The sequence below is a fragment of the Ammodytes marinus genome (genome assembly GCF_949987685.1).
Source record: "Ammodytes marinus genome assembly, chromosome: 17".
NCBI classification, from domain to species: domain Eukaryota; kingdom Metazoa; phylum Chordata; class Actinopteri; order Uranoscopiformes; family Ammodytidae; genus Ammodytes; species Ammodytes marinus.
In genome coordinates, this window is record NC_137221.1 from 8,743,353 (window position 1) to 8,755,852 (window position 12,500).

At 41.6% G+C, this 12,500-nt stretch overlaps 1 protein-coding gene across 1 annotated transcript in view; it reads left to right on the forward strand.

Annotated features, from left to right (window-relative positions):
* The window catches only part of ext1b (exostosin glycosyltransferase 1b), a 104,820-nt gene that overhangs the window by 67,267 nt on the left and 25,053 nt on the right, over window positions 1–12,500 (forward strand). The window contains exons 2-4 of the mRNA XM_080045599.1: window positions 4,556–4,649; window positions 8,139–8,246; window positions 10,410–10,529. Of these exons, the coding sequence (XP_079901725.1) occupies window positions 4,556–4,649; window positions 8,139–8,246; window positions 10,410–10,529 (322 nt within the window). The remainder of the gene's footprint in view (window positions 1–4,555; window positions 4,650–8,138; window positions 8,247–10,409; window positions 10,530–12,500) is intronic.

Genomic DNA, 12,500 nt, shown 5'->3' on the forward strand with positions numbered 1-12,500 from the left:
GAAACTTGATTTTCAGTGTAAACAGGGACTTAAAAGTCTCAACAATTATGGTGAAGTTGTACTGTGTGTATGTAGTGCTTCAATCCATCGTGATGTGCGATACCTATATTCAGCTGCAAGGTCATGTTAGAGTACATATACGGTACCATTTCAAACATCGCACATTATAGCAGCAGGAGTGCTGGCATCTTTTAGTGTAATTTTCACTCATTGGGCTTGTGAGTGCTGTGCTGCCACACATTTTTTTTTACATAGCCTGCAACTCTTGAATCGTTCAATCACCACCAGTCAAAGCAGCCATTAAATCATATTCTTCACTTCCACTCAGCTGTGTTTTACATGTCAAACTAAACTCTGAGCCGTATATATGACTAGAGACTATATGACAGTCTTTTGGCCAGGCAGGGGAATCTCATAACAGTCCTGTTAGCGGGCCTAATCAGATTGGCCCCCGCGTGTGGACAGACCTCAGGGTCGTCATGGGTTTGACCACGGACGGCTTGTTTGTTTATGCCAGGGCAAACCTCGGGGTCATTCCATTCTACTGTAGAATGCTAATTGGAACTAGCATAAGCTGGCTAATGAGCGTTAATTAGGCTAATGAATTAGTTGCGGGGTGTACAGCAGGCGTTATGGCAACAGTGGAGGAGAAAGAGGAAGATGGGACAAAATGGATGCACACGTCCAGATGCTGACACATACTTCATCGCATAGCTGTAGGGTGAGTAAGTAGAGACAGTGAGATTTAGGGAGCATATATTGACACAAACACACACACACACACACACACACACACACACACACACACACACACACACACACACACACACACACACATTCCTATCACAAACTACTCATCCTTCTCTCAAGATCATATGGACACCAAAACACACTCATTTAGTCAGGTATCCAAAGATGCCCCTTTTTTTTACCCACAAGCACATCTGTCATACTCCCATGTGAACACACACAACAATATGCTTCAACTTTTGTTCATGGGGAGTACAATGCCCCCTGTTTAATTACTGCTGAAATCTGTCTCTATCCCTTTGGAAGTTATTAACTAGAAAATATGGGAACATCTGTGCATTGACATGTGCACACACTACTTCTTAAAGGTTCACTCTCATTCTCGTGCAGAAGGACACAGTGAGAGGAAATTAAAGAGTAATTGTATTATAAATTAATAAAGTCCTTACTTTTAGAGAGTTTTGTTTCAAAACCTAACACACACACACTCACACACCCATACACACACACACACACACACACAAACCCCTATATGCTGCAGTACAACAAAACACTTCCCCGGGATTTGTTTGTTTTCTAGCCATCGCCCAGACCTCCAGACACCCATTCTTCTTGCAGACACACACACACACATGCAGAAACCCATTCTTAGGAAGACAAAGCAATGAGTGAGAGAGTGGCAGAGGCAGGCTGGAGAGAGGTCCATGAGGCTAATGTAACAACAGTCTCAATAAGCAAGTAAATTGGATCTTCTTTCTTTCTCTCTCTCTCGCTGTGCTCCCTGGAAAAGACACTCAGGCTGCTTGTGGTTTTATGTTTTCATCACCCCCGGAGCTCCAAGTTCAGGCACCTTGCCGGGTGGGCACATGGCACCACACAGACCAGGTGGCCGCCCGCCAAGCGCACACCTCTGGGAACCTCTGGATTGTCCTAACAAAAGTACATTGACTTACAAGTGATGTACCAGTTCTGTTCCCTTCATGATAAGATTTAAAAAGGTTCTTTCTTACACGTTATCACAAAAAATTGTTCTCTCATATTTTTTATATCATTGTTCGAGTTATATAAAAACGTGTGAAGTGCAACAAGCAGGAGGTTCAAGGGAAGGAAGAGGAGTTAGGAGAGGAGCAAGATGTAGGTGGGTTTTACACAGCGGGGGACCTCCTCAACGCAATCAAATCTCTAAATCACAAACACTCACTCATAAGAACATTCTCTCTCCAGGTCTTAATAGGGTTAAAAATGTACAGCAGGTGAATCAAATGGGACGGGTTTTACTAGGGCTTTCTCAGGAGACAGCACCCAGCCAATGTAAAACCCAGATTTGCTCGAGAGTCTTGGTAGAATGTTTTTTGTGTATAAGTTTTTCCCGTGATGGATTAGGTGGAACAGAAGCAAACAGAACACACAGAAGATCTGACATGCACCAAAGCGCAGTGGTTAGATGAAACATTTTACAGGGCTGTTTGTGTTAAATCCACACATTGATATTCATTGCCATACGATGCCGGCCTGTTTTGTGGGCTGCTTCATGCATGCACACACACACACACCCAACACACGAAAAAACAGACACCGTCCAGGCAGACAGCTGGTGTGGAAATATGGGCTAAGATAGCTTCTTCGTCTCAATCGACAGGTGACGGAACGTCAATGTGAGGGCGTGCAGCTGTCGCCTGTTCACACTGCGTGCATGTCTGCAAGTCTTTCAGTGTGTGTGTTTGTGTGTGTGTGTGTGCGCCCACGTAGATCACTGTGTTATGTACTGCACAGAACGGTATCTATGTAGGTGCGAATGTGGATGGGCTGCCATGTCCCCACACTTCATTAGGGCTTGGCTTAAAGAAAGACAAGGCAGCATCTCGCTGGCAACATCAGCAGTCGATTGGTGTGTGTGTGTGTGGATGTGTGTGTGTGAATGTAGCGCTTGGCATCCTGCTTTGCCCTGTCAGCTCGGTCCATATTCACAGGCTCACACAGAGGGCAGCATCAGCAATCACTGTCACACTTGTGTACAAGCTACAGTACATCCACGGCATCATCAATGGAGCAGGATGTAGTGTGTGTGTGTGTGTGTGTGTGTGTGTGTGTGTGTGTGTGTGTGTGTGTGTGTGTGTGTGTGTGTGTGTGTGTGTGTGTGTGTGTGTGTGTGTGTATCTCCGCTCTAACCTTCACCTTGTATGGATATGGCTAAATGAGAAAGGATTTTCTGCCTCACCAGTCTCTTAACCCGCGACCTGAACAACCCTTAGGGCTCATTATTTCTATTTTTAATGCTTTGCAAAAAATAAATAAAAAATGTGTCATTGTTGGTGTTAAAACATCTGATAAATGAATAATACAAACATCTGTATGTAGATAGAATAGATTTATTTCAAAATAGCTTTTTTAAGACTGGTGCACAATTATCATCTCATTTGTGCCTTTTATCTCACTTTTATTCTTTAGTGTGAAAGGCATTAGCTGAGCCATCATTTATGCATTTCGTTCATCAAATGCCTGTTAGCTTAATATATATAGCTTAAAAAATTATCTGACTTTATAAATATACTTAATAAAACACCCCTTCATGCCTGGTTCGGCACTGGTTGGTGGCATTTTAGCTTTTTGGTGGCATTTATTAGCTCTTTGTGTATCTTCTTTTTTTTTAATACAGATAGAGCGGGATAATCTACATATCAGGACATGGCAGTGTTTATTTTTAAAGAAAAATTATAATTGTATACTCAGCGAAGGAGTAAGAAAATGCTACATGTAAGAGATTTTGTCCATCTGTGTAATATACAATATTATAATCATACACACACGCATATGAAACAATTCTTTTTCATTCTATGGTCCACAAAAACTGTCAAAACACCCAGGAAAGTGCTGTGCAAGCAAAGACAAACATACACACACACACACACACACACACACACTGCGAGCCAGCTGTGTGGTGGAAGCAGGTGTCACTCTCAGCTCATTACCCCTGGCAGGGTTGATCACCCTGTTTGGAGAGCAATAAGACACACCTCACTGGAGAGATAGAGGGATGTGAGGGGGCCGGAGGAGGGGGAGAGGGATTGAGAGAGGTAGCGAGTGGAGACGAAAGAGGAGTGTGTGCAAATGAGCATGTGGTTTGTGAGATAAGATGGAGGGAGAGGGAACAACTAGGGAGATAGGGGAGTAACGACGGAAAACAAAAATAGTAAAGATATTCATTACAAATTTGATCATATTTGGTTAGTTATGACCATCTTTTATATCAGTAATAACAACATTGTACTGTCCAAGTTTATTGCTGAGATTGTGGAATTGAAAAACAGAAATGGAACAGGCAGTATCAGGTGGCAAACACACAACAACCTACCTACTTTACTTTGAATACAGATTGTGTATACGTGTGTGTTTGTAATTGGTCCTGATTTGTCTAATTAGGTTCATAGCACGGAAAAGCAGTCAAAATGTAAATGTGTGCAGAACCATGTGCACATTGCGACAATGACTGTGTACTGACATGGTGCACAACAAGTCTCTTTGAGCATAAAAACAACTATGATATTATATTATAGTTTTATAGTCTAAAAAAACTAATCCAAGGGATCTGTATAAAGATTTATGTTATGTGTTTATGTCAAAATAAATGGGCCGATATATCGTTATTGGATATTTTAAGTTTAGTATTACCTCATCGCTCGTTACAGCCAATTAGAGTGATACATGTGTTTTCCTCAAATGTTTGGGAGTATTTTGCTGTAAATATCATCTCCTTTTTTTATGTCAGTCAACTCATCGTGTGTGTGTGTGTGTTGTGTCTCTGCAGGTATGACTACAAGGAGATGCTCCACAACTCAACTTTCTGTTTGGTGCCCCGCGGCAGACGACTGGGCTCCTTTCGCTTCCTTGAGGCATTGCAGGTAAACAAGAACTACACACACACACACACACACACACAAAATATACTGCAATATGAGCAAGCACTGCATATGCTGTAAATTCATGCCTACCAGCTATAATGCGGCCCAGGAAAGGAAAAGAATATCTTCCCACACTCAACTTCCCACAATTGTTTTTCATGTTGTTACCTCATGGCATTTAGAAGATCACTAAATCATTACCGCCTCAAATTTCAGACTTGCAATGTAATCAATATAAACACACTAGACCTTTACGGAGAAGACTAGCTGCTTCTCCCATCTGCCTCTGCCTGTATGTTATGCCTTAATGCTATAATTCATTTTACAGATGAATTGTTAAATTTTTGCCTGACACACAAAAATATATAGGAAAATCTGTTGTTGAAAACTCTGGATTTAGTTTGGATGTTAACACTCATTTTGAAGCCGGTGAACTCTAATTTAGCCCAGGACCCATTCAAATTCATATAGATATTTAACTCAACTTGTGCCCCATTTTTGTGTATACAGGCTCTTATCATGATATACATATTATAAAAAGGCACCATTTGAACCCTCCTGATCCTGGTCTCTTTAGAAGGCCACTCTTTGGAGTTTAAATGGTGTATTTAGTTTTTTTTTTACTTTACTGGTCAGTTTCGATTGGACTCCAGTTGCAACCTAAGCAGCTGATGGTTGCAGTGATATAGGATTGAGTCAAGAAGGTTCTGTGCGTTCAAAGAATCCAAAGTATGTCAAGGTTAAATGTAGATTAGGGGTTAAAATTGCTACACATAACGTACCATAACACGTCAGAGTACTTTGTGACCATAATAACCCTGTGAAGTGAATAAATACCCACTGAGAGTCCTTTTCACCCTCCACGTCACTTGAAACTCTTGAAATCGAGGCACTTCAAATCTCTTTCCTTTTTTTTTTTTTTTGCTCCTGTTCATCCATTTCTATAACTGCACCACACTCTTCCGCATTACCACTGCACTGTCCTTTACCTCTCCTTACCGCACGTCGCTGTCCACAGAGTGCACCCACATAAGTGTGCTTATCTCCTTATCAGCCTGGCACAACACACACACACACACACACACACACACACACACACACACACACACACACACACACACACACACACACACACATACATAACAGCGCACTTCACTCATAGAGAAACATGCTCTCTCTTTTCCTCTCCTCGCTTGTGTGACTCACTCCATCCATCGACTTCTGGAGGAAGACGGAGGGAGAGTATTTACAAGCTCTGGTCTCTGCACGAGAAAGCAATTCCTAGCAGAGGTCAACTTTGTGTGTGTGTGTGTGTGTGTGTGTGTGTGTGTGTGTGTGTGTGTGTGTGTGTGTGTGTGTGTGTGTGTGTGTGTGTGTGTGTGTGTGTGTGTGTGTGTGTGTGTGTGTGTGTGTGTGTGTGTGTGTGTGTGTGTGTGTGTGTGTGTGTGTGTGTGTGTGTGTGTGTGTGTGTGTGTGCGTGAGCATGTGCGTGCGTGCCTTGGGGGGTTGTTTGTGTGCCTGTGTATATCTGCATGGGAGTGTGTGTGTGTGGTTTGGCGTGCGTGTGTTTGTTTGCGGAGGAGACAGCAGCAGAGCCCGAGGGCCATCTCTGGTTTAGCTGACACCTTTATGACCCAGGAGTGACAGGGCCGTCATTACATCAGACTACCGCCACACACACACACACGCACACACCAGCTGCTCCCTCTACCTCCCTTCTTATCCCTCCATCCCTCTGCCACTCCTCTGCCAAAGGTCACATTCAGCTCCACTACTCTTCCCTCTTTTCATCTTTTTTATTTTTTTTTTACATCTGTTTATCCGCTTTGATCATCTTTAATTCCCCTTCATCATTCCTCCTTCTGGCCTCCTTTAAGGTAATTAACTCAAGACAAATGGCCGCACACAGGGCGTGCTCACTTGAGATGAAGTGGACACATACAATCCTGGTAGACTTAGTGAGGCTTCTTTCTTTGATTTTTCAGGCTCATAAATAATTGAAGCATTTTTTTAGATATCAAATAAACACAGACAGAATCAGAACTATTAAGCATGTAATTAAGACATTCTTTGTGTGTATGTGTTAGTGCCTGTGTTACAGCAGGCTGAATGAATGTTTCCCTCTCTATATAAATCCAAGCTGCCTGCTTTGTTATTTCCTCGCTAAGGAACATTAGACTCCCGTGTGATATTTTCTTTTGACATCCATATCAGTCGTCATGACACCGAATCCTTGGCTATCTGTGACTGTGTGCCGCCCACATGCTTATATCTAGATTGTGTGATCAAGCTTATTCCTTTTCATATGATGGTTGCTAAGCTGCTTTGTGTTACGCTCATGTTTTATCTTCAGTATCGTAAACTCTGATCAAAGGCAATGCGTGCGCTCATGTTTAGCTGACATGTGTCTACTGTTTTGTTTTTCAAATTAAAGCAATTATTTTTTTAATTAAACGAACAAAGTAGTCAAATGACTGTGTAATGTAAAATGGGGTCGCTCGTAGTGGTGAACCTTACTGAGAATTAATAACAGACTCTTGCTAAGCGTTTTAGCCTCTGTTAGCTAATTTTGTTGGGTTTTTAAAGGCTTGCAGCTCTAATGTTTTTGGTTTACTCTCATGAGTATTTTTCCAGCAGCAAGCAGTTGTTTTTTTGGTCAATAGCCACCGTAACCTGCTAACACATTCAACCCATAAGGTCATGACATGACATTGTTGTGTTCTACAGCACGCTCGGCTGCCAACAAGTGACCAAACAATGTTTTAACACAGCTTCCATTCTATGTCACTGAGAAATTTGTCCGGACATAATCCAAAAAGCTCTGCGACAAAGTGTTTTGTCTATAATTAGGACTAATAATTGTAATTAAATCTGTAGAATGGCATTCATCACGCAGCTGCTGTTCCCTCTTCATTTAGCCCGTTCGATAAAGGTTTCAACCCCTGAAGCGGCCTCCGGTCCGTAGCTGATAAAGAAAAACATATCAGCATTTAAAGACCTTGGTCTGCATTTATAATTGTTATGGCTTTCCTCTGGTGGCCGTCACAGGCCTAGCTGGTCATGTTGTGTATGATATGTCCATGTTACACCAATTAAAAATCAATCACAATCCCATTTTTTCTCAAATGAGGAATTAAGGCGTGAACACAAAGGTACACCGCCAAACCATAGACTGATCAATTATAATGAAGTCCAGCTGTTGTAATGTCAGATGAAAAGAAGCTATAAATGTCGAGCAAAGGAGACATGGATTAGCTATAGCTGGGATTGTGTTTGTAAAGGATAATGTCCAAGCTTACCCCCTTTGTGTGTGTGTGTGTGTGTGTGTGTGTGTGTGTGTGTGTGTGTGTGTGTGTGTGTGTGTGTGTGTGTGTGTGTGTGTGTGTATGTGTGTGTGTGTGTGTGTGTGTGTGTGTGTGTGTGTGTGTGTGTGTGTGTGTGTGTGTGTGTGTGTGTGTCTCTCTCTCTCTCTCTCTCTCTCTCTCTTAGGCTGCGTGTGTACCGGTGATGCTGAGTAACGGTTGGGAGCTGCCTTTCGCCGAGATCATCGACTGGAACACGGCCGCAGTCATCGGAGACGAGAGGCTCCTGCTGCAGGTAACGGCCCCCGAAAGAAAACACACACTCGCACCAAAACCACATTACACTCCTCCATACATCATCAACTTAGAAAAGAAGAAAATACTGTATAGCTGACAGCAAGAGAAACAGCAGCAGTCCCACACACCTGAAACAAAAGCCCTATTCCGACTGTCATTATCCTGAGCACCTTTGTATTGTTATGTTCTCCAGTGGAGTGCTTGCTCTGCCAAACAAAATTCCATCAGCATACCAAGTTGTCCTTCGCTGCTTGAAAATGTCACTCAAGGCCTCTCGCATTGTTATACGATAGGGCAGAAATAAATAGGAAGGGAGCGGAATGGATTTGGCTGGAATAGCTTGAACGTCATGGGGGGAAAAAGTAATTATATGCCCATTAAATCTTAATTTGAACGAAGTGTGTAATAATATTGTTTGACATTGAGTTTTATAACGCAGCCCGCTCACTCACACACACACACACACACACACACAGCTCCAGTGTGCCAGCGCTGTCCTCGATCCATCTATGGATTTTTGTTTTTTACAGCAATATGCACACAACAGACAGCTCATATGGTTATATATTGCTGTATATCTGTATCCGAACTGTACATTATAATTACTTTATTCATTAAATAAACAAGTAGCCTCATATGTGCTGCATCCAAATATAACATGATTTCTCAGTAAGCAATACAAGTATTTACTTTCTATTTAAACCAGGGTAGATATTTGAATATTTGATAGATATATTTCTACTGTATGTAAATATACTAAATTTTTAGGATGTGGACTTATAAATAAGAGTGGATAAACAGTGTTTATTTGCCGTTAGCCCCCCTTTGTTAGGAGAAAAAAAAATATCCATTAAAAAAATGTAACTACATACTACAGATAAACAAAAGTATAAAAGCATTTCCTAATTTGTAAATTCATAGAGCTGTGTGCTGCCTTTGCTTAAATATAAATTCAGTAAATGCATTTTGCATTTTTCCTCCTGGGTTTTACCTGTTCAAAAATAGCATCCGTTGCCCCCTTTTCTAAGGAATATGGTAGTCTCAACAAGACTGCAAGTAGCACTGTAGACTTACATGGAAAAGCTCAGCACTTTGGGGAATAGGCTACAGAACACAAGTAGATAGATAACTCTCTCATGTCAGTACTTTAAATATAAGGCTAAGAGACAGACTGATCTTGAGTGCTACAATGCTGTCACCTACTATCACCTGTAAAGCACATTGTTTCCAAATTTGCCCCTGTAAAAAATACACATGAGTGGTATTGATCCTCGTATCTAAGAAGGCCAATCTAGTCCGTAAATACAAAAGCATAACAGGTTTAGCTTGAAGGTTCATCTCTTGACCTCGGAAACAGCAGCCACAGCAGAACACTCTCCACACAAGGTCCCACATACTTGTCGTTCCCAACGGTTACAGCCACATCTTGTGGCCTTCCTTCGACAGATGGAGTTGCTCAGTTGCCATGGAGATAGTCTAGTTGTTACCTCGAGACCAAAGGGTAGCATTTCATTTATGGGATAACAGATGGTCATAGTTTGGTGTTGAATGACTGATGAAAGCCATGAGAGCTTGAGAAAACAAACTGATTAGTTGGACCTTATGGGAGATTTTATCAGAAGACATCTGACATCCAAAATCCTGGAACAAAAGAAAATAACACAGCAGTATACAGGCTTTAAATGGAAACACACCTTTCATTTTAAATTGGTTAGCCTATTTTATAAAAAATTACTTAATTCCCGCCATGTGCATGTGAACTACAGTACATCAGTTAAGACGGTTGAGAATTGAGACTTGTCTTGGACTTTCCCTAAAGCACTTGGGACGAGACAATTGCTTTGGGGACATTTGAGACTGGGACTAGAACCGAATTACCTTGAAATAGTTGTGGCTACTTCCCCTGAAAAACCTGCAATATCTGCTTCAGCCTACAAGTTCACCATTGCTTCCACGGCTTAATGTGCTTTATCTGTTTCCTTAGTGTATCTCTGGGACCAATTGTAATCTTCCTGTCACCACATTTTACGCTCCCAGATCAGTACCTACTGCCTGCCTGCCTGACTGTATAACTGACTGACTGACTGACTGACTGTATAACTGACTGTATAACTGACTGTATAACTGACTGTATAACTGACTGCTGTTTGTGGTTTTGCAGATTCCGACGACGGTGCGCTCCATCCACCAGGACAAGATCCTGTCCCTCAGACAGCAAACTCAGTTCCTCTGGGAGGCCTACTTCTCCTCGGTGGAGAAGATAGTGCTGACCACACTGGAGGTAAGGATTCAACACACACACACACACACACACATTCACACAACCACCAGCCCTTTTGGCTTCTCTGCCTTCCTCTCTCCTACTTCACCATCATCAATCTTTCCCTCAGAGGGCTGCGGTGTCACAGCAGTCTCTCTGCTATCTCTGCTTTATTCTCTTTGATACAAGGCTATGAGCAAAGTAGAAGGGTGGACAGTGATATTTTTACACATTGCGAAAAGGAAATATCAGCATATGTTCACGAGCTTTTGTGTTTGAAACATTTTTAGTTGGGACCCCTTTTAGGTTTTTTCTTTGACACTGCAATCTTTCACATTTTACAGTAACTTGGCACAGTTTCTGTAGTTGTTGTTGTTGATATATTTAAGTTTCCTCAGCAATGGTAGTAGCAGTAGTGTTAGTATTTGTGGTGATGCCAATGGTATTAGCAGAGGAAAGAGATAGGACAAAGAATGGTACTTTTTCTTTCAGTTATCGTGGAGCATGAACATTGGCAACAACAGTGGTAGTTTCACTCAAATCTGTGTTTTAATTTAACTTCAACAGTCCCTCAAGCATCTTTCAAAGCCATCGCAGTCCATCTTTATGATTGTGTGTTCAAAGCAATTATTTCCTAGATTGAAGATATGGGCAAAAGGGCCAGGGGATGTTTAAAACAAACTGGTTCCTAGTACAATGTGTCATCGGGCGTGTGTGTGTATGTGTGTGTGTGTGTGTGTGTGTGTGTGTGTGTGTGTGTGTCTGAAGGCAAAATGTTTATAGCTGTTCCAAACAGCCGCGCTCTTAGGAAAGGCAAAGAGCCTGTCATCACAGAGAGGAGCGAGATGCGATAACAGAGGGGTTTGAAGTCGCTGCACTCGTTTCGTTTGTACACAACGCTAAGTGACAGAAGTAGCTTATGTAATGAATGAGAAAAAGAGAGGTTGATAGAATTTCTAAACCATGCATAGGGGAGAACGGGGTAATTTGTCACACGGGTTGGTTGTCACAATCGTTATATCTCGGAACCAGAAGGCGCTGTGTGTGAAATTTTGGTATGTAAATATCCAGAATTGGGATCAGAGGTCACCTACATAGTCTTTCTTGGAGTTAGACTGCTGAATTTGAGGTGAGACGACTGTTTGTGTTTTTCATGTCAAATTGAAAATATTTAGCTCCTCAGTATTTTTCTTCTAGGCTTATACACAATGGCTTTATAACAAAACACTTGTTACCCATACAAAGTGTGAAGGGTAAACTATAGTTTAGATTGTTGTTAGCAAGCTAATTAGTTGTCAGATGGTTGTTGGCCTTGATGCTAGCAAGAAATTCAAGTTGGGGTTGGTCGTCACATTTTTTGGGGGGTTGGTTGTCACATGTTATCTCAAGGCTGCAGCCAGAAAAGGAACCCAATAACGAAATAAATTGTCAAGCTGTATCCTCACTGACACCCCAGAGAAGGAAAGAATAGAGCAGGAAAAGGCAGCTAGCATGCAAAAGAAAAAAGGGCAACAAAATCAAAACAACCCAGTGCATCCCAAACTAGACCAGCTGCCAAGGCTACAGTAAGTTATGTAGGCCTATTTGTCAACTTGACAATGCAATTAAACTTTCAAATTTAGTTCTACTTTCTTGCCTTCTTTTTAAGATTATTCCCATTAAGATAACATTGTGACAAACAACCCCATAGTGTTTGACAACCGACCCCTTGATGGGGTTGGTTGTCACAATGTGTAAGGGTGTCTTTGATGATTAATTTCTTCTTTATTACAATAAGATAGAAAAAGTGAGGGGTACACATTTCAAGCCAACACCTTAAGCTTCAATTTAATGTAGGAATGACTATTGAAAGATGTTTAGGTGATAAGCAATTCTCACTAGAGTAAAAAGTGTGCCTACTTACCCCGTTCTCCCCTACTGTCTAGCCTCATTACACTTGGTCAGTCACTGTATTAAATTGGCTAAGTACTTGTTGGATTGATAGTTTTGAAA